Genomic DNA, 23,706 nt, shown 5'->3' with positions numbered 1-23,706 from the left:
AACAAATATTTAATATTATATGTTTTAAATTAAAATTATTTTTATGATAATAAACTAATAAAATATAACAAAATTAAAATATTTTAAATAATTAGTATTTTTAATTCAAATTTTATTTTATTTAAAAACAGGAAAGAAAAAATGCAAGTTTACGTGCTGATGAATTATCAGCATGATATTTTTTTAAAAAAGATGTAAAAAACAATATTCAAATCGATGATTTTAGCTTCATCAGCAAAAATCAGCAGAAAAACTGTTGTTTTATCGAATGAAAATAAGAATAAAAACATAAATCAATTTTAAATTAATAAATAAGCTGCAATAAAAATGAATAACATGTAAAAAAACAAAACAAAACAGACTACAATCATTATGAACTGTATTTTAGATAACTTTTAGAATTTATAATGTTAATTTGTACTGTAAATCTTGTCAAAAACGGGGCGTTTACCAAACAGAAACCTGCCTAAACACAAAACAAACATTGAAATGATATATTTTCTATATAAAATACTATTATAAGCGGAAGCCTATTTAATACAAAAACAGAAGACAACGTCGCGTAAAAATTGCATCTGAGTAAATAGAATTTTTTGCAGGAAACCTCCTGTATAAAAATTCTGGCCTTTCGTTTTACACAGGTTTTATAATTCTTAACATTAAAAAAATACTAACAATTTTAACAACCTATCTTTAAAATACATGCGTTATGCCACGGTTCTGCGCGTGTAGTTTAAATAACTTCTACTCTATTTAATTAAAATTAAATATGTTAAAAAGCGGAATGATGTAATTTAACGTGTATAAACATTTGGCATATTAAAGTTTTCATTTTAATGAGTGATTTACGAAATGCTTTGACGTTCTCATTGCCGCAGATGACAACGATATTAATTGGAAGAAAATATTAAATTTCTAATATAAACATACAAATTTCTTAAATATAAAGTTATTATATTTATCTCTAGGTATTTAAATATATATTCTCTACAAGAGTATGAGATATATTTTATATTTATTATTTGTAGGAGAAGCGGCAAGTGTTTATGCTCTTCACACGTTTAACCAGTAAACTATTTTCTTTAAATTAATCTAAATACCATTACATTATTTGTTACAATTACATAAATTATTATTTAAAATTTTATCTTCATACATGAGTTAAATATTTAATAAAATATATAGACTTTCTTCAATTGTAATAACATTAAATCATACTTTTAGAAAAAAAACGTTATTATAAATAAATTATATTTAAAGTAAGGACGAGTACTTAACCAAAAATCGAAAAATAAAATAGATTTTTCAAGTCAAAAATTACGCTATCAACGACATTCACAAAGTGTTCTTGATACAATATTATCTTTATGAGCTTCCTTATGAAATATTTTCAGTCATTTTTCAACTTAAATTAAACCACATTTATTCTATTCTTCTTCGTTCAAACAATAAATCTGAATTTCTTCGAGAAATATTAATTGTGAAACGAAGACATAAATTCAATTCTTACGCTTTTCAACTCTGAAAAATAAATAAACATGTATTGAATATATCAAAAAAATATTAAATAAATATCAATATATATTATTTTTAAAATAATTTTTTTATACATATATAAAATTTAAGGAACAATAACTTCAAAGAATATTTTTGTTTCTTTTGTGAAATATTATAAAATCTATTAAGGATGATTGATTGCTAATGAAATTACCTGTATAATGATTGGTGCCCGAAATGAAACGTAAATAACTTTCTGTTTACTTTACATATGTTTAACCAATCATCTTCGAATCTTTCAATTCAAACTAAGTATTTCTGACTGTTTTTATTCTATGACCAATCATCGTTAAGACGAACATAATTTAATCAATCACTTTTAAAATTCTTTGAATTTTTATTTTTCATATTTAACAGAGGATTGCCTTTAGTCGTACTTGAAAAAAAATTAATTCTAACTGTAAACATTCTTCAAGTTATTATAATAACTATTAATTTATAATATATGTAATTAAAATTAAAATATTTAAACATCTGTTATAAAATTTAAATACAGTAGAGCATCGTTTATCCGAACACCGGTTATCCGGACGCTTTCTGGTCAGACTGTGCCATGCTGAATTGAACGTTTTTGATATTAGATTAACTTCTAAAGTATAATTTTTTTGTTTTTATATTTTTCAATATATTTATTTTGTTTGTAGAAAATAAAGAAATAACTTTTAACGATACAATAGCCTCGATTATTATTATAAAAGTTTTCGTTAGGCTTAAAATCGACGAAAATTCAACACGAAGCGACACGCACCGGAAAAAAAATTTCAACATCGGATGGGTTAATATATTTTTTCGTACATAATCGGTTATCCGAACAACAGCAGTCCCCAATTGATTCGGATAAACGATGCTCTACTGTAATTTAATTTTAAACATTTTATTCATCTTTATTGCAGCTTATTTATTAATTTAAAATTGATTTATGTTTTTATTCTTATTTTCATTCGATAAAACAGCAGTTTTTCTGCTGATTTTTGCTGATGAAGCTAAAATCATCGATTTGAATATTGTTTTTTTCATTTAAAAAAATCATGCTGATAATTCATCAGCACGTAAACTTACATTTTTTGTTTTCTGTTTTTAAATAAAATAAAGTTTGAATTAAAAATACTAATTATTTAAAATATTTTAATTTTGTTATATTTTATTAGTTTATTATCATAAAAAAATTTTAATTTAAAACATATAATATTAAATATTTGTTTTAAAACAATAACATTTAAAAAAGCTTTTTAAAAATTTAACCTAATTTAAAAACAATTTAAACAATTTTATTTTAATGTTAATTAGATGAAAATATATTTTGATATTTGATTATAATTTGCTCAATAAATTTTATAAATAAATAATAATTCAATTTAGAATTAAAACCATCCCTTATTTGTTAAAAAGGAAAATGTAATAGTATATATAAAAATTGTCCTTAAAACTATTAAAAATAATGGTATTAGCAGAAGTTCAGAAGTTTGGGTAAATTATGTATACAGTATCTATTATATATAATATGTGTACAATATATAGCTTACATAAATTACCTAAAATTCTATTATATTAACCTGTATATGTAGTATATAATAATTTCAAATTCATTAACTATATATTAAATAAATTATACACTAATTTATATAATCAAATAAATAACTTATATACATATATATATATATATATAAGTTATTTATTTGATTATATAACTTAATATATATATTAATATATATTATGTATTTTTATAATAAAAAGTTAAAAACGTGTTTCAAAATCAGTTGCGTGCAGTCTGTGGAAAGCTGTGGAAGCGCTGCTTCCCTTGTATTTTCTAAAATATAAATACATATTGTGCAATTATTTTCATATTTTAACGTACTTTAAATTAAAATTAATATTTTATTACTACCTCATTATTACAAATTTCTGTACTACACGTGTAAAACAATGATAAGATTACTATTGTATATTCGAATACAAATTCGTATAATCATATTCCCAATGGAAGCGCTGTATTGTCGAATATGGGTAGCTTCCACGGCGAAAATATTTGAATAGTGTAAAGCAGACAGATTATACGCATTCGCTCATGCCCTTTACAGAGCACCAACCTAACGTGGTTTAACTAGTGGATGCTACACACCAAAATATCGTATAACGCTTCCAATGATTTCATCTATTAGCCACTCCTAAGAAGTTATTTGACTAAGTGGATTGTTTTAAGTTTTATAAAAAAAAAAAAAATGTAAACTATTTTTTCAAACTATGACAGGATTTTCATTTTCTCTAGATCTTCTAAAAGATCTCATGCCTTAGATCTAGAAGTCAAAAAAAGTTTTCCTTCAGCCACACCTATTGGAATTACAATAGCAGGATTGTGCACTTTCCTCAAGTTATTATAATAACTATTAATTTATAATATATGTAATTAAAATTAAATTATTTAATCATTTATTATAAAACTTAAATAATTACAATTATATTTCATTATTTATTTTTTATAATTAAATAACTTTAATAAATGTAGAATTTAATAAATAGTAAATATGTTTATGTTTGTTAAAATTATGTATAAACGTGAATTTAAGACATAACTGTATTTATTTAAATTGCTTATAATTACATTTAATTTGTATCAATAAAAAATTATACTTTAATTGTAATTTAGTACTTTTAATTATATTTTATTATTAAATCTTACAATATATAAATATCTTATATTATTTTCGTCTACGTCTACCCAAATCATTTATTTTGAGTGGCTTTTCTTGAAAATAGTCTTAAGTATAATAATTTATTAAACTAAATAGGCTTTTAAATCCAAATTTATTAACTTATATAAGTATTCTATTTATATTTGTACACATGTATCGATTTTCTAAAGACTAAAATAAACTAAGAGATCATTAAATAATATCTTTATGTATTTTAATGTTTTATCTTTATTTTTTATATATTCTCTGAAATTTTCATCCGGTTTGTAAGCCGTAATAAAATTTGTTATTTATTTATTTATTATATTTAATTAAATATTCATAATTTTGTTGCTATTACTGTACTAAAAACGTATTTAAATATGAAGAAATTAAACGTGAAATAATTGTATGATATCTTGTGCTTCTTCGATAAAATGAAAATAAGATACGATATCTGTACTGTAATTAAGTTTAAAATATATAAAAGTATGATTAAGAGAGAATTTTGGGAGTTTTATCTTAACTTTTAAAATATATTATACATTGTTCATGGCCATTTACAGAAGTGACTGAGAGAACACGTGTGGCAGAGGTAGTTTCAGGAATGACAAAAATCCAGTGTGAAACCTTTACTATGGATCTTGATCGTGAGCCTCCCGAAATTACCCCTGATTACAACTAGTCAGAGGATCCAGAGAAATAGATATAAACGATGTAATTATACATCTTAACTGAGGTATCATCATGAGATCAGACTTTATCAGGAAGCTATGAAAGTGCTTAGTACATGTGGTATAATTCTTGATATATTGAAGGCACTTTTATGAGATCAAAGTTTACCAATGGCTCCAGGTACAATAGATACACACGATTTAATTTTCGATATAGTGCAGGTTTCATTGTTGCACTAAAATTTATCAGGGGATAAGCAAGCCACAATGTAATTCTTGATTTTTCTTGTAATGATAATGAAATTTTTTAAAGATTCAATAACCTATAGTCATTGACATCTTTAAAGTATTAAGTAATTGAAATGGTTGCTAAAGTTGAAAATAAAATATTTGTGCAAGATAATAAATGAAGGTTATAAATATAAATAATAATTCTTGAATGCTACATGATAAAATTATCTCAAGTCTTTAATGTGCTTTCAATCCCACTTAACACTTTTATAAGCAATTGATGTTCAACTGTTTTTAATAGAAAGGATTTTATATCACAAAAGAAAGTGCAAATTCTTAATTAAAACCTTAATTTAAGTGAAGAACTTTGCATTACAGAATATAAAAACCATTACACAGTGGATATGAATGATCAGCAAATATTCTTTAATTTACCTACCAGTTCTCTTTGACTAAATGAAATCATTATAAGAACGTTCATGTATGTTCATAGTAAAATTCAATTTTATCGAAAGAGAATATAATCATAAATGGCGTACACAATGACGTAAATGATGATAAGAATCCACGGAGATCCGAAAACTGTAATAGTTGGATAGTGATAAGTAATTTTTATTTGTTTATCAGATTCTACCCCCCAAATGAGGGTTGGGCCTGAAGTACGTATCACCAATAAAATTGCAACATAAAACTCAGGTAAAATATGTCATTATAGATGTGGGAGTAAAGGTGAAGATAAAATCGAGGGTATTTAAACAGATGCATCTCACTGTCTTGTCACAACCATTTTGAGTCGGCTGCCGATGTCGACAAACTACGCCGCTACCGCACCTACGAAAAAATCTCGAAGACTAAATAGAGGATTTAGAAGACGAAGAAGACTGAAAAATGCACAGTCAAACTATATCTAGTTTGATGAACACTACGGTGTCTACTTTATATTTAAACACGACAAAGTCTCACGAACCTTTGGTAAGCAATTAAGCTTGATTTGTTTTGATTCTATGCAATTAATGCTTAAATTAATTTTAAAATGTTTTTACGTAAAAGTAAGCAGTAATTCTGCATCTTTATCGCTTTTTAAACATTCTGTATGACGCACAAGTCTAGTTATTTTGTCTAATCTGATATCCCTGATTCGCATTGTACTATCTTCAGACTCAAAATGGCGTCCTACTTCTTTTCTAATCTTAAACCAGACATTTTGCTATTTTTAATGACTTTTATGTATTTAAAAATACTATAAATTTGTTTAATTATAGAAAATTTCATTTCATAAAAATGCCGAATTAAACGAAAAATTTCGAAATTGTTCTCATACTAAGCGCATTAAATGCAGTGAAGATTATTTAATTAAAAGTTTTTAGATTTGTGGAAGTAAAATAATAAAATTATTCCACTTTAATAATTTTACTCCAGCCTTTGCACCTTAGAGCTGCAGCAAACTACAGGAACTGGGTGCTAGCATACGGTGGGTCAAGCTCCAATGTGAAATTATCATGAAACAAAATAAATTTTTAAAATTATTTGCCTGTACTTTGCAAGTATTAGGTTTGTTCCAACACAAGTGTCGAACTGGTTTAAAACTGGCATGCGCATTGTTGGTTCTTGGCTGTAAAATGACATTGTGCATGTCTCGTATGCTTTTCCTACAATGCGCAATCCTCTCTTGCTAGCATGACTACTCTATCTGTTTAATTCTGTCAACAGCGAGCTTATTATATTCGTATCACTGCGCTAGCAAATGAAAAACCGCACGGCCTCGAAGAAAAGGGCAGGGCCTTTGACTTCATCGGGTGTGCTAGCGCACGATTGCTAGCGTTCTGCAGTAGTTTGCGAGCGGATCCCGGCACATGTGTAACAAATTGACTCCCGATTGGAAGAGATTTGGGATAAAAGGGGTAAACATCCCAGTTTCGGGGCTTCATCGTTGTCGTTTATCTCTCCACTGAAACAGTCATCCAGTGAAGATTCTCGCTCTTCATGTTCCTTGCTTCGACGATAGGACCATCCGAAGATTCGATTGTTATTAAGAGGTATTATGCATTAATTATTGTGAACTCATCTCTCGATCAAATACAGGTATAATTAGAGAGTTTATCAATAGATATATTCGATTTTAATTCCTACATTCTTTGAAAAGGTGTTAATTGTATCCATATGTACTCCCCGATTCATAGTTATTATTAAACTTTTATTGTTTAATTGGTTTCGAACTCGATTTATTTTAATGAAGGTCATCCTATCAACGATTTCAAGACCCTTTCCACTCGAACATATCTTTAATGACAGATTTAATCTCCAGTTAAGACGCGTTACTTCTTAACTGGTGTCAGGAAGTGAGTCAAAAAGATCTCACGATCTTTGAGACAAAATAACTTAGATCTTTATAGCCATCCACCAACAAAGTGAGCGGGCCTAACCGTCCCGAAGTAAATCGACCCCAAATTGTAACCCCCGAATTCTCACAATAGCATATCTGTTACAGATGAAGTACTCTATATCCTTTCTATCAAAACCAATAAAACAAGTTTTCCTACTTCTCTTTCCGTTATAGTCAGAAAAGCGACTTTTACAAGACAGTAGAAGACTAATGGTTTGGTGACAGATTGACATTCAGCATCGTATGTCTTCGCCGTGGTACAAAATACATGGCAAAGAAAGACATTCAATAACTCTTACAGAAATGTAGCTAATGATGAGATATCAAATACATCTCTAAAGAAAAATTTTCATCCATTCGCTTATATCAAATACTATTTTTTCTTGATTTATTTTCGAGATTTTCGGTTTTATACGCACTCCGTTTGAAAAATTATCTCGCTATAAATGTATGTTTTTTCTTTATAATTTAGTTTTTATATATTTATAACTTTAATTTATTCAAATATAATTTAGTTTTATCTACATTTATCAGTAGCTAGGCTATTTAAATTATATTGTTTGTCGGTTGGTCTGCTCGTGTGCAATTACACAAAAGTAAATTCCTTTAAACATTTTTTTTATTAAATAAATTTATGGAATATATAATTCTATATATTCGAATTTAATTTTACTTGTAGTGTCGTGATGTGAATGGTATAAATGGGAGTCAACGTTGTAACTTTGTGAGAACAACTCTTGATTGTAGAAGCAGTATTGGTTATATCGATTACACCGCTTATATGTACTGTTCGTTTGGAGATAAAGGTGACAGAATAGCTGTTGGACTTAGTGTAAGTGTACTTATTTCAAATTTATTATTACCTCAAAACGGTATATTTATGTAACATAGAACGCCACAATCAATGTCTATTAAGAGGACTTACAAATAAAGATATGAAATGGATAATCATTCTTAAAAATAGAATTGATTTCGTGTAAAATGCACAGAAATTAATGATAATAATAATACAACATCTTCACTTTTTGTAAGTTAATTTTAAACGTAATTACCGTATTTTACGGACTATAAGACGCACTTTTTTCATCGAAAAATTGCCTCCAAAATTCAGGTGCGTCTTATAGTCCGTAGCGTCTTATAGGTATTTTTTTTTTAAATTGCTTAAAAATTAAGGTGCGTCTTATAGTCTGTAGCGTCTTATAGTCCGTAAAATACGGTATAATAAATTTTAATTATGTTTAAAATCAATACCATAATTAGTTTTCTAATATAAATATTTAACATTTTTAAACAATAGTAAACAATTACAATAACCAGATTTTAGCACGTTAATTTTCAGCATACAATTGCATCTTTGGATCTTCAGCAGAATGCAATATCTATAGTAATATCTGTGTAACGTAACGTATTATATAAGCAGTAACTAGTTACGGAACGTAACAGAGCTTTTGTATTATGTAATTATAAAAAAGCATGTCATCTGTAGTAGCTGGTTGTGATATATTCCTGGCAATTCGTGGTATTTATAATGATGTGAGAACCCGGACCTCAACAAAAAAAAAAGAAGAAAAAATAGCGCGATTTTGTCATCTATATTTTGATCATATTTATATTTTTTCAACTACTATCTGTGAACTTCTCAGTTTGAATGTTCTTGACGGCAAAAGCGATGCTTTCCCCAGATCCCTTGACCTCCCGGCCTTGCGCTACCGATTTTAATATTGGAACTAACGGTCGAACGAGGCAGTTGTCGCCTAGTCCTCAACCGAGATAGTCAATTCTATATCTCAGAATACAGAATAACATCGCCTCCTAGTACGGAATATTCTCAACCGTAAAGGGAGAGTATAATCAAACATACCTTCTATCCCGACTTCGATTAAATCTACTTCTGCTTTGAGGAGTTCACCATGTGTAAGACGCCGCCACTTCCCAAACTACCCGAACGTACCGACCCTCTCCTGTGTGAAATCTTCCTGAGGGACAGTTCGAACCATCGCCTTCACCTGTTCTTTTCGAAGATCTCTTCAAACTTCAGGTATTTACACCAACGCGCGATTTATTGTAAACTCTCTGTCTCTTCTCTCTCTCTCTCTCTGCGACCACTTACATTCTATAGGTTAAATTTTTATCTTACGAAGTTAGTATCACGTACTCTTTTCTTTGAAATTAATCGGTTATTTGTTTGTTTAACCAAATACTTCCGAATCGCAACAATTTATCGTCACGGCGTCGAGACACGGTAGTGCCGACCCACCGGTCACAATATAATACAGATATAAAAAATACAGCATTACATTAAAGCATTTGCAGTACTAGCTTTACTGCTTTGTTCATATCTATCTGTTATGTAATACCATCTACAATGATGAGTTGTGAAGAAAGCACAGCATATATAGCATCTGTTTTGGAAAAATCATAACATCTATAGCAGTTAGCTATGAAGATAACACGACATCCATATTAGCCAGTTGTCGAGCATACGTATAGCATAGCATATACAGCATAAACAATTTATAAAAATTGTTTATGCTATAGATTATAAACATATGAAACATAACAGCATAGTATCTATATCACTATGGCACAACACCTATAATTGTTGTTTGTTCATCATCTATAGTACATAATAGCGGAGCACTCTACAAACAACATCCAGTTACAGAATACATCATCCATAAATTTATCATCCGCTATACTCTATCATCTCGAAGAAGAAAATAATAATAATAACAAATTTTTGATGATTATTAAAAGAAAAATCAGCAGTTATAAAGATACAGATGAGAATTTATAGTTTATTAAAGATCATAATTTTGCATTTCAGTAATAAATGTCAGATGGGGTTTTGACTCATGACATTTCAATTACGTCGTGTCCCAAGTCTATACTTCATTAGTCTGATAAATGCAGATGTTAAGTTTTATGTTAGGAGGGAGAGGTTTAACATTATTTTTACTTTATCACGCTCAAACTGATTGATGACGATGCATTAGAGATGAGACGAACTACACAAGCAGATAATGATTATATTTTTCTTTTTTCTCGTTTTAAAATCTTTAAATTGATGAGAATAATCTATAGGATTATCAATATCATTTTCTGATAAGGATATTTTTCTTTCTCCTCTTTCGTTTCTCTTATTATATGCTAATTCTATCCTCTTTGTCGTTAATCACTAATCTAAAAAATCATTTCATTTTAATTATTATTTTATCAGCTGTAAACAATAATTTATAACTGATAAAAAAGTTAATAATGTCCGAAATTACAATTTCATGAATGATTTTTCATTTTTCCAAAGAAAATTAAAATTCAATGAGTTCATTTTCGGATAATAAAAATAATTTTATTTATTTACTTTTTAAAATTTTTTATTATTCGAATTGTTTGATGTTTTATTAAATACAATTTTATATGATATTACAGTAGATAGTCGTAAATCGGCACCCCGGTAATCAGAATCGCCGGTAATCGGCACGATTTTCAGTCGGACTGTGTCGTGCTGAATCGAACGTTTTTGATACTAGATTTACTTCTAAAGTATAACTTCCATGTTTTTATATTTTTCAATATATTTATTTTGTTTGTACAAAATAAAGAAATGATTTTTAACGATACGATAGCCTCGATTATTATTATAAAAATTTTCGTTAGGCTTAAAATCGACGAAAATTCAACATGAAGCGACACGCAACGGAGAAAAATTTGAACATCGGACAGGTTAATGTATTTTTTCGTACATAATCGGTAATCAGAACAAATCACTAATCTGAACAACTCCAGTCCCTAATTGATTCCGATTAACAACTTTCTACTGTATTTAATTAATATTGCATGAAATTTTCGAAAAATAAATAATAACACAAAAATTTATTAAATAATATTTTTTAAATTTAAAATTTAGTATAAAAATAATTAAATAAATAACTGAAAAATTTAAACTTGAAATTAAATTTTTGGTTTTCAAATTCCAAATATGATGTTGAATTTTTTTAATGTACTTTATACTAGACATTAATTTTAATTTCTAAAATAAAATTACAAAAATTCAATTTGCTATTTTTAAAAACTGAAAATTAAAATCAAATGAAAATTTTAGAAATTTGATTTCATTTTTACTTTGAACTTAATTAATCTCGAGTTTAACTTTTTCGAATTTTTCTATTTGCTTTTAAATAATTTCAATGTCGAAATGTCAATTTGACATCAATATCATAGATCATACATTCAATCAATTACACTTAATTGCATATGAAATATAATTAAATATCAACATAATACATCATAATTTATATTTCACTTTTAATTACCACATTTTAATTATTTTTAATTAAGTATATATTATATTGAAATTTTTGTAGTAATTTTAGAAGTGATTTAAATTTAAATGAAATTTCATATTCTCATTATCAGCTAATTTTAATTTTTATTATTACAATTTTTTTTTATTGAAAACGCAATCAAACTCAAATTGTGATTTATAAGCAAAACTCTATTGTGATTTGCTTATGAATCACAATTGAACATTTTGATTTGTGTCCTTTTATTTGTTTTTATAGTAAAAAAGAAATAAATATATTTAAATTCGATTTTATAGAAACCAATAAATTACAAGTAATATAATAATTTTAGTAACATTTTTTTCTCCTTTCTATCAGGTTTTATGGCTATTGTTGTTATTCATTGGTCTAGGGATGACAGCAAATGACTTGTGAGTAGATATTTTGTTTTATACCCCTAATGTTAAACTAACAACTAATATAACATCGAAGATGACAACGTCAGATTTACAAACATAAAATCGTTTTACATCCTCAAGTGAACCATTTGTTGTTCTAAAATCGTAAAACTGTGAGATTTCGACTTGTATATAGGTTTAGTATATAGTCGTTGTCATCACTAGAAATATGTGGGTTCACCGTGAGGTCGGACGGAGTCGGACCTCCTTTTCTCGGTTCACAGGTCGGTTATGACCTGCCCACTGTCGAGGATGGCTTGTCCAGTCTGGAACTAATAACGTGTCAGGTCGAGTGGAGGAGGAGAGGAGGGATCGTTGATAAGACAGAGGCGAGATTCGAATAAAGGACACCAGTTCCAATAACAAACAGAATTTATTACGAAACAATAAAGAATAGTTACACCGAATAACATTGACAGAGATATTACGTACTAACATAGGAAAGTTCGGACCCGAGAGAAAGTTTACAAATAAGTTGTCGTCATACCTCACCAGGTGTTCAGAGTCCGAGGACAGAGTCTATTCGGCGGTCAATCCAATCGGCGCCGTAGAGGCTTCGTAGATTTTAGGCGTGAAGGCGTAAAGGTCCGACTATAGGCGGGAGCTACGAACGACGACCTCCTTGGTTCTTGCTCCCCTCCTTTTTATTTCGTCCCCTCGTTAATTTTCTCGCCAATAAGCGAATTTTGTCTTTAGTTCCGAGTGTGACTCAGTTTCGCGTTTCGAGGGGAGGGGGAGGTACAGTCATTCCCCTAAGACGGTCAGTTTTTGGTTTGGAATTTGGTTATTGATGTCAAGATAATGACTAATTTAAATTTTTATTTCGCCGGTGATATGTCGTAGTCATCACTAGAAATACATAGAGCAGAACTCGCGATAAAATTTATCCGTAAAAGTTTCTAACATGTGTATAGCTTCTAGCTATTTTATATAAGACTTTGTTACGCTTCAAATATTTTCTAATATTTACTATAAAATTTGTTTATTTTATTGAACCAATTGTTATTTTTTTCCTATAGCTTATGTCCTGCACTTTTCGTCATTTCGAAAACTTTGAAGATGTCTCAGAATGTTGCTGTATCTTTTAATTTTATTAAAATATATTTATGTTATTAATTATAATTAATTAAGAATAATATAAAAACGTTTAAATTGTATTGTGTAGTTGAAAGTTTTATTATTGTAAATTGCTTTAAACATGTCTTACATATAAGGCACAGAAAACGAGCATACATATAGAACACTCATATAGCTCACATACATACTTAGACATAACATACATACAAATAACATACTTTTATACATACAGATATATTTAGATATGTTAATATATTTGGCATTCAATTAACCATTTACGTAAACATATTACTATACATAACATACCTGTATAATGTTTAGACACATACATACAAGTATAAATTAACCTAAGTATATAAAACCCATAATAGAAATATATACTTATATTCACATCACCATTCTTCGCACATTTTCTTATGCATAATAAATACATGCATACGATATAAACACGTATACATCTATACACTCACTATATAAATACACATCTACAGACATAAACAACTGCAAACTTGTTACTGATAAAATATGAAAATAATTCTTAACCAAATTAGTTATTATGGAACTACAGAAATACATTTTAATTATAAAAAATAATTATTAAATATATTAACCTTAACATATATAAACAGGGAGTAACTTTGTTAGCCTTTGGAAATGGTTCTCCTGATATATTTTCGGCTATTGCTGGTATTCAACAAGGAAAAACTGATCTTGTAATAGGAGGTTTAATGGGTAAGTAAATTAATGATTTAACTAACATCAAACAGAATAATTTTCTGCCATTTTTTAATGAAAATTATTTATAATTTTAACAGGGGCAGGTATATTTGTTACCACAGTAATAGCTGGTTCGATATTCCTAATTAAGTCTTTCACAATTATGAAAAGACCATTCCTTAGAGACATATTTTTCTATATTGGAGCAACATCTTGGGTTTTCTATCTTTGTTATAAAGGTTCTATTTACGTATACGACGCTATAGGTAATGTTTCTATTCTTAAAGTATTTTTTTAGTAATTTAACAAACTATAAATTTATTTTTAAAATTTTAAAAAATTTACAGGATTAGTTATTCTTTACGTAGTCTACATAATAGTAGTGGTGGTCAGCAGGTACATCCATCGGAAATATCAAGAAAAACCATCGAAAGTAAAAGGTAATTCGAGTGCTCTTACATATAATGAAATTATTTAAAAAATTGATTTTACATTGTCCCTTATTGTCGTCGTTAAAGTTTACATCTTTTTAAATTTTTTGGCATTTTTTTACTTTTTTAATTAGTGAATATTATGTTGTTAGCATATTTAATTTGATGGAAGAGAGTAAAGATATTATACTGATAAAGATGTTACTGAAATTAATTGAGATTGTGTTTGTATATATATCAATATCAGTAAATTTAATGGACGTCCTGAAGGATTAAATCCAGATAATAGAACAATGATTAAAGTTTGCTTACATATATTATCAGAGATAATTAAATTATCAACATATTGAGAATGAACTCCGTTGAAACATATTTGAAACTATTAGAAAATATACAGAATTTTACGTAATTAATTATTATGTTTAAAGAATTAATTGATTAATGGGTTATTAAAAATTAATTTTTTAATTAAACGTATAGAAAAACAGAATTCCAAAATATAAACATGAAAAGAATTTTTTTCAAGTGCGCTCCTTCTCAAAAAATGGGATATATGCTCCCTGCATTCACTTTTACTTTTAGATTTTGTTTCGTCTTTATAGATCTTCTAGTACTTCTGTGCAGTTTAACTTGCTTAATGTGGGGTAGCAGTACAGGTAATGTCACAGAGGTCAGTTGTTTGTAAGGGTCAATGTTTATTTCTTTGAATTTCTGACGATATTTATGTTAAGAATCCATTTTTAAATGTTTATAAAAATCTTTCAGAAGCTTCTGCACAAGAAAAATCTAGCACATTAGCACCAGTAGCATCTTTATCGTCTATTAATTTTGGAAAAACCAAAAGGGAAGATGATCCTGAAGCAGCTGGTGTAGTTCTTACTTGTAAGTTCAAGTCTATGTAAATAATATAAAATGTAATATGTTTAAATATTATAAAATTTTTACTATAATTATATTTTGAACATTTTTTACAGCTTTATTTTTTGTTAATGATTTTTGGGATAATCCACAACCTTCCCAACCCATCTCACCAGAACAAGAATCTGGAATTTTTGTTATTACAACACCACCAGAAATAGCTGGGCGTCGTCCTACATGTGGTAAAATACTTTTCATTTTATTTTTTAAATATTTAAAGATTATATTTATAAAAATATGTTATACAATTATTGATTTTAATAATATTTTTTAAGAAATTAAAATAATTTTTTCATAGTTCTAACCTACATTCTTCTTGATTATTTTTAATTTTCTCATCTCCAATTCTGTAATTTAAAATATTGTTGATAAAATGATTAAAAATACATTTAAATGATGTTTTTTTGAATTATTATGTAAAATTTGCAGTGATATTTTAATTATTAATTCAGAAATTAACTGTCATCACTTACATACAGTATTTAGCAATTAATGCCGAAGATCGAATTTAATTACATTCAATTTCTAAACGTATCTTTTAGATTTTTCTATCTAAAGTATATGTAGTGAAAGCTCTAAAATACAGTAAACATGGAATTTTTCTTCCACTTAAAGTAAAATTGACATATTTACTGATAGGCAGTATCAGCGTTGACATGGAATCCCTAGAGAAGACATCAAGTGAAACGTCGTTGGTGTCAAGTAAGAAAAAAGTTAAGATCCCTGTGGATAGAGAGGTTGATCCACTGAAGGACTTTTTATATCAGATCTGTCCTATTAACGTACGAGGATGGAGCAAACTTATCTGGTGGCAACGTGTACTTGAGATCTGCAAGGTAATTCCCGTTTTTTGGTCATAGAAACTGAATTTTTTCACACAACTTCCTTCGAAAAAAAAAGCTATTTACAATGTTTTTTCAGGAGGAAAATTTGATTTTCTAGATCTTTAGTGGCTGTTTTCCTGTAATACATTAAGAAACGGTATTTAAAATCTTTATTTTAATTGTTATACATGTCATGATACAGCCATGCTTATTTATTCTTTGTTACTTAAGATCAATATTTCTATAGTTAAATTTCTATATTTAGGTGTAAAGTTTATCTTATAAATTTTTTCAAAAAGGTGTACTTAATGTTTTTTTTTACAAGAAAAATCGATTTTCTTTCATTTAAAATTTTTTTTTTTTATACAGTATTATACGACACTACTTAAAGCTTCTGTGGCGGCCGAATATTTGTAACCTGGAGCTGCATACGAAAATCCAGGCGGCGCTTTATTGAGAATATAAAAACTCGTGCTGACCGCCCGCCATAGCTCTTTTCGGCTCTTTTCTGGTTTGTTCAATTTTCCGCGTATGACTTGTACTGACTTGTACTGTTCCATCCTAAATCTTGTAGCCGAGATCTCCTTACTCGACAAGTGTAGCGAGTATTGTAGATTACTGTAAATAAATCCATTTGGAAAGGAACCTGGCTTCAGATATTTTAAATCTTAACGAACATTTAAGTGGTGCATACTAGACCGCCACACTTCATTAATATACATGTTTATTATTGATTAATCAGAAGATTTTACTGTAATTACCATTTTCTCGGTATTAGAAATGAATTTTTCAAATAAATTCCTTCAAATGTTGTTTTCATTAAAGAAAAATACAATTTTGTATCAAAGTAAACTAAATTCTATAAAATACAATTTGATTTACACTGATTTTTTCATTACCTAACATTGAAGGAATAGCATTTAAACCTTTATACTGTACTATACAGTGCATGGTTAAGACATGTCTATTTGCTCTTTGTTATTGATCCACCAGATAAACATCAGGATTGACATTATGTATTGTTGTAGTAAGACAAAACTAACATTTGCAATTCTTTCCATTCCAGTGCCCTGTGATGCTACTTCTTACGATTACCACACCTGTTTTGGATGTAACTAAACCGAAACAGAATTGGTGTCGTTATCTCAATGTATTACACTGCATTACTGGTCCTTTGTTCATTTTAATGGTTACTGGATGTAAGTAAATGCTCTTTTTCTTCACTAACATAAATATGAGTATACTTAAAATCCTTAATTTATTTTTCTATAGATGCTCTTACAATGATTGGAGGCAAATTTCCACTAATTTGCCTAATTTTAGTGATTTCTTTGATCTTAGCTGCTGTAGTATTTTTCACGAGTGAAAATGATAAGCAACCAAAATATCATTGTGCATTTTCTTATTTGGGATTTTTGGTTGCTGTTGTATGGATTTATTCAATTGCTATTGAAATTGTAGTTTTGTTGCAAGTAAGTTAATTCTTTGAATAATTAAAACAAACTCTAAAAATACAATTTTACGAAAAAATTGGATATTTAATTTTTTATTTTTAGGCTGTAGGAATTGTTTTCAATCTCAGTGACACCATACTTGGTTTAACCATTTTGGCATGGGGAAACTCTTTACTCGGTAAATTATTATTTTTAATAATTAAAATAAATAAAAATAGACTTTACATTTTATAAAAATAATACATTTTTGTATATATTTTTAAAAGATTTCCTTTCAAATTTGGCTGTTGCAAGGAAAGGTTTTCCAAGAATGGGAATTGCAGCTTGTTTTGGAGCACCATTCTTAAGTATCCTTTTTAATAAATGAAAATAAAATCAAATTACTGTCAAAACTTACAAATTACCAACAAATTTTTTTAATTTCTAAAAAATTACAAAAAACAAGTATTTTTACAAGTAGTCACTAATTTAAAATGACATATGCCTCGTACAAATGTGAATTTTTACATGATATAAGTTACGTTACAATTCCTTAAGTTAAGTATGTGTTTACGTAAATACTTGTAATTAAATATTAAAATTACTTAATACTTTATCTTTATAATTAATCATAAATTAAACATATATAAAATAAAATTTTAGTTTTTTATTACATTTTTCTTTTTAATTATGTTAAATAAAATTAAACTTACACGTAGTTAATCATAACTTTATTTTAAAAAAAATACAGTTAAAATTTTATATAGTTGTAATTTTTAAAAATTAATAATGAGCTTAATATAGAGTGTAATTAAAACTATGTAGAAATTTTAATTTGGTAACTGACATTTCTAACTATTTACTTCAATACTTACTAAATTTAGAACATTCTCTAAAAAAAATTAAATGTAATTAAAAAATATACAGAAAAGTTTTAATTGTATTTTACTTAGTTAACAATTAGCACTTTTACTTGGTGTTGGTGTTTCTTCGATGACACGATTATTCAAAAGTAACGACGGGAAATTGACGGTAATTACAGTAAATTTTCTTGATATTTTACACTTAATTTTAAAGGTTTAAAGTTTTATAAGTATTACAAAATTTTATATTTATATTTATTTATTTTACAGTTAATGTTTACAAGATTGACAATAATTTTGTTTGCAACATTAGCAGCAAGTTTGATTATCACCTTAATTACCATGACAATCCTGCGATTCCGAGTAAGGAGATATTATGGTGTCTTCCTGATAATTTTATACCTGACATTTCTAATTACTTCAGTGCTTACTGAAGTTGGAATCTTCTAAAAAAATTCTAAAAATATTGTTCTTCTTCATCTGTATACTGATGTTTAAAATGTCAGTAAAAGCGGTTGACATTTTGTTGAACTAAAAAATATAAATTATAAATATGAAAAATTTTTTAAATTTTTTTCTTTATAATGAATCATTTTATACTCTTTACATATTTAATAATTACAAACATGTTTGGTGTTTATATGCAGTGTCAACGGCTTTTAATTTATCTAAAAAATTTAAAGTATTTATACATTTAAAGGGTTTTAAAATCTAAAAAAAAAACACTTCTTAGTGTTTAGATAGTTAATCGTAATTAATTAGAAATACATTTTCTGGGTTTTTTTTTCAATGTAAATACTCATACAAATGTATACAAATCTTATAATGTAGCATAGGAAAAACAATTATATAGCAATATTCTACATTTTTAAATAATAGATGTTTCATTTTAAAAAAAGTTAATTAAAAAAAACTAAAAATAAATTTTTGGGTGTTTTAATTAATAGAATTAACAAACTAAAATCACTGATATTTCTACTGATAGTACTGTACAGTAACAAACATTATACATTCTATAAAACATAATAATATAATAAAATCTTGAAACTTTGAGTTAATTTTCTAGAAATTAATAAAAGTAGTTAAATCTATAACGGAATTTTTAGATATTTTAATGAACAAAAATATTCATGCACCTATCTTACGTTATACAGCTTTAAAAAATGCATTTATAATAATTAAAGTTTGCAGTTTTAGCTACTTACATAATTTTTTTTTTATTTTCTAAGAAACTTTAAGAAATAAAATGAAATTTTCTGAATTTTTTCAATAGAATAAATACTTATTAAAAACACATTAACATTGTTAGCATACATTGTGGAATGTGAGAAATTGCATATAAAAATGCAAAATTTTATTAAACAAACAGTTTTTTTCATTATTTTTAGAAATTTGACTCTCAAAAATGAAAAATAAATGTTTTGATTTTTTAAAAATAAACACTGTAGTCACACAAATGTCTACAACAACTTATGTTGTAGAGTGTATATAACGCATTGTTTTAATAAAATTTTGTAGTTTTATATGATAAAAGTAATTTTGAGATAGTTTAAAATGTGTTTTAACAGCTTTTTGTTATATTTGTTTTTAAATAAAATAAACGGTTAATGTTACCTTAGGTGCCAAAGTGGCAGTGCTTCCGGTAATCTCGAAATAGAGTCACGCGTGGTACTGATGATAGAGGGAGCTATCTGTTAATAGTGTGACGAAATTTGAAAATACAATGAACGTGACATAAAATTCGATTGTGAATGGATATGCAAATTTGTTAGATTTGGCGTTGTAGATGGTAGTTTGTTGTAGAAATATGCAAATTAACATGTAGGTAGACGATACTGATAGTGTTACATTGTATGTGTAGTGGAATATTTAATTTTTTTTTTTTTTTACGATATTCTTTCCAAAACTGTTAAAAAGGTAAATGTATTTTTCTTGGGATACTATAAATTACTATCTATGGAATTTCGGGACTTTGACTATATATCTGAACTGAGGGGGTATACTATAGATTACTCCCTATGGAATTTCGTGTGTTTGGGTACATATCCGAACTCAGGGGACCGAGACGAGTTCAACGATACCCTACTTTTGGACCGGAGACGAAAAATAAAATAGTTATCATACTTTTTTCGACGATCGCGCGATGATAGGGAGTCGCGTCGCTCTCCGCTAAGTCGGCCTCGCTATCGCGATCGGGAGTTCCGTCGCTTGCCGTTAAAATTGCCTTTAGTAGACGTTTCCCCCTTTTTTTACTTTGTTCAAGAACTACCGTGAATCGATCACTAGTTTAGCACATGGCGGCGTGTGGTGGCGCCCATACGAAAGGTCAGTCAGGCCGCCATGTTCGCTGCCATAAGTAACATTAACCGAAATGGCGATCGCGCGATGATCGGAAGTCGCGTCGCTCTCTCTGCTGTGTTATGCGCGTGTTTAACGCTCCGGGAGATGACCGTAGACCGACGTCACGGTTTGCAGACTTTACCGCAAGATGGCAATACTAGCAACTACGATGTCGTCTGCATGAGAGCATTAAAAAAGTATGGTAACTTAAAAAGTATGATAACTTTTTTATTTTTCGTCTCCGGTCCAAAAGTAGGGGGTATCGTTGAACTCGTCTCGGTCCCGTCAGTTCAGATATATACTCAAAGTCCCGAAATTCCATAGATAGTAATCTATAGTACACCCTTTTTCTTAAACGATATGTTTTGAGAATTTGATTTAAATATCTTTACAATCTGTAGTAACCTTTTTGGTTAATGTAACCTATCGATAGCGAACATAGCGGCTCGTCTCGTACTAGCCTAATGTAACCTATTCTAATAAATTATCGTAATTATTACCAAACAAATTATTAGAATAGGTTACGTTAGGCTAATACGAGCTTAACCATTGTATCTGAGACGAACCGCTATGACATAGGTTAGATATTACATTAACCATAGGTTACATTAACCGTTGTGGTCTTTTGTCGTTCATTTGGCAAAATCTTTGTCTGGAATGTACGTCAACTGGAAAGTGTTGCATTTGGCACTATCTGACTCATACATATGTTTGGTTATAAAGAAAACCTGGAGAAAGATTCCAAATTTTTGCAAAACGATTGACTATGAAAAATCCTGGGACTGGAAAAACATTAAAACGGCAGCAAAATCTGTTCCATCTGCACCAGTGTCAAGTTTTAAAAATAAGGAAACACAGAAAACAGAGAAGCAAAAGGGTACTTAAGAGGGCGCCAGTCGGAAATTGCGATTTTTCTGAATAATGCAAGTTTTTTTATTTTTCAAATTTAAAACAATTGTCAAATCAAACAATAAATGAAAACTAACCCTTTTGTAAATCGTTAACTTGTTGGGACTCTGGATGAATTAAATACTGTTTAATTTTAATGCAATTAAACATTAAAACGAAAAAAACGAAAGAAATGTGTTAATTTTGAAGAAAAAGCTTCAAAGTACAATTTCCTTTGTCTCGCCTTACTGCGAAATCTGACACAGATGAGTCATTGTTTACACAGCTGAATGACCTTGAGAACAGCTGGTGTCCTCTTTCGCGGGACATTCTCAAACGTCTCAGGTGGAGAAGGATAAAAAGTAGGGTGAATACTAGGTGGCAATATATTTCTAAATATTTTTTTAAAATTACGATTTTAATTGAAATTTCTGACCCCCTGACTTAATTAAACGTATACATAATAAAATCTATTAATTAAAAAGTTAAAAAACTTTTGAATGTTGTTTTTGACATCAGAAAATAGCTTTAAATAACTTTACCAAAGTAAAATCGGTGCACTAGAACTTTAGAAGGATGAATGAAGTTCCATAAAAAAAATCCCGTAAAAAACAATTAAGCGTTAATCGCTCGTCATTAAAGGTTAATTAAAATCGCAATAAAATTTTTTCGCGCGGGTAAAAATTTTTCAAAAAATTTGGAGACAGAAAACATCTGAAAAATCAAAAAAAAAAAAAAAAATTAGGGGCCCAAAGGACGGGATTGTTTGTAACGCTATGTAACTTGCCCGAGATAACTCGGGATAAGGTCTTAAGGAAGGAAGGTCTTAAGGTCTTATGTTTTGCGTGCGTCATCCAGTATCCGCATCGACAAAGTTCAATTTGTGATTCACTCGATAATGAAAATATCCTGCTTCTTGTAAGTCTTTGGTGCTGTACCCATTCCAACAATCCGAAAAAATGGTCGTTCCTTCATGTACGTGATTTTCCACTTCCTTCAATAATGTTTCTGCCGAACGATTTGGCACTGGAACAAGGAAACATTCCTTTGTCTCTCGACATTGTCCACCAAACACTCATTGTTGGGGTAAAAGACGACCGACGTTGTACTTCCTTCGTGTGTACTGTACATCGTTTCGTCAATTTCAACAATCTTGTCAACACTGCCTATCTTCCTGTCACAACGACTCATAACAGAATGAGCGCAGACCTCCCTCATGTAACTGTACCAATCAATGGTTGTAGAAAAATCAAGTCCTACTTGCATTTTACAAAATTCCAACGAAGAAAGTTCCAGCAACCAAATGTATATAAAACGCAAATCATCGAGGAAGGATATGCGGAGACCAAAAAACCAGTTATCTGTCCGAATTCCCCTTTGCTGTCGACACGTCCTGACGTAGCATCTCCATTTCGGACCTTCTGTTTCACAAAAATACAAACTCGTTGGTGATGGTTATTATTGCAAAAACGTTCGGAATGTAAAATTGCATTTTTCTGAAACACACTTATAGATCCACGTTCGTCGTTCGGTAAGTCCCAAAAGGTATATTCCATTTTCAGAAGTTTGTAATGAATGCAGTGGCGTAGCATGGGGGGAAGGAAAATTTCGCCGCCTCCTTATTTAGGTATTCTTACAAGATATTATTATTTATTGTGAAATTTTGCCGCCCCCTATAAGTGTCGCCCGGGGCGGGCCGCCCCTGCTGCTCCCACTACGATACGCCACTGAATGAACGTGATAATAAAACACACAAACGAGTACCATGAGCAACTTGGACATCTACTTTGCATAATCGCACGAACGAGTCATAACGTCAAATCAACTAATTTACATCAACGATTACAGATAAAGTGTAAAGTAACGACATAAAAACATACTAAAAATAAATTATACATGCAATAAAATAATAAAATTAGCCACATTCCACGATTTATAACGATATAACAAAATTTCACAC

General features: G+C 28.8%; 1 protein-coding gene across 4 annotated transcripts in view; it reads left to right on the top strand.

Annotated features, from left to right (window-relative positions):
- The first annotated feature begins 5,902 nt into the window (after positions 1 to 5,902).
- Positions 5,903 to 23,706, top strand: part of LOC136970112 (mitochondrial sodium/calcium exchanger protein-like) — a 69,744-nt gene continuing 51,940 nt past the window's right edge. The window contains exons 1-16 of one of the 4 annotated variants that reach the window (XM_067264502.1): positions 5,903 to 6,103; positions 8,194 to 8,346; positions 12,176 to 12,228; positions 13,275 to 13,332; positions 13,962 to 14,064; positions 14,148 to 14,315; positions 14,397 to 14,489; positions 15,246 to 15,362; positions 15,455 to 15,580; positions 16,038 to 16,234; positions 17,289 to 17,421; positions 17,564 to 17,694; positions 17,779 to 17,854; positions 17,943 to 18,023; positions 18,620 to 18,696; positions 18,789 to 18,982. In XM_067264502.1, the coding sequence (XP_067120603.1) occupies positions 6,020 to 6,103; positions 8,194 to 8,346; positions 12,176 to 12,228; positions 13,275 to 13,332; positions 13,962 to 14,064; positions 14,148 to 14,315; positions 14,397 to 14,489; positions 15,246 to 15,362; positions 15,455 to 15,580; positions 16,038 to 16,234; positions 17,289 to 17,421; positions 17,564 to 17,694; positions 17,779 to 17,854; positions 17,943 to 18,023; positions 18,620 to 18,696; positions 18,789 to 18,968 (1,830 nt within the window). In that variant the 5' untranslated portion in view covers positions 5,903 to 6,019 and the 3' untranslated portion in view covers positions 18,969 to 18,982. Of the gene's footprint in view, positions 6,104 to 8,193; positions 8,347 to 12,175; positions 12,229 to 13,274; positions 13,333 to 13,961; positions 14,065 to 14,147; positions 14,316 to 14,396; positions 14,490 to 15,245; positions 15,363 to 15,454; positions 15,581 to 16,037; positions 16,235 to 17,288; positions 17,422 to 17,494; positions 17,695 to 17,778; positions 17,855 to 17,942; positions 18,024 to 18,619; positions 18,697 to 18,788; positions 18,983 to 23,706 lie in introns of those variants that run through there. The other 3 variants (XM_067264499.1, XM_067264500.1, XM_067264501.1) reach the window with 3 other exon arrangements.

Source organism: Centruroides vittatus, unplaced genomic scaffold (assembly GCF_030686945.1).
Source record: "Centruroides vittatus isolate TY-2023 unplaced genomic scaffold, ASM3068694v2 contig_19, whole genome shotgun sequence".
NCBI classification, from domain to species: Eukaryota; Metazoa; Arthropoda; class Arachnida; order Scorpiones; family Buthidae; genus Centruroides; species Centruroides vittatus.
Note: the sequence above shows the minus strand (reverse complement) of the source record. Positions and strands in the feature narration are given on the sequence as shown.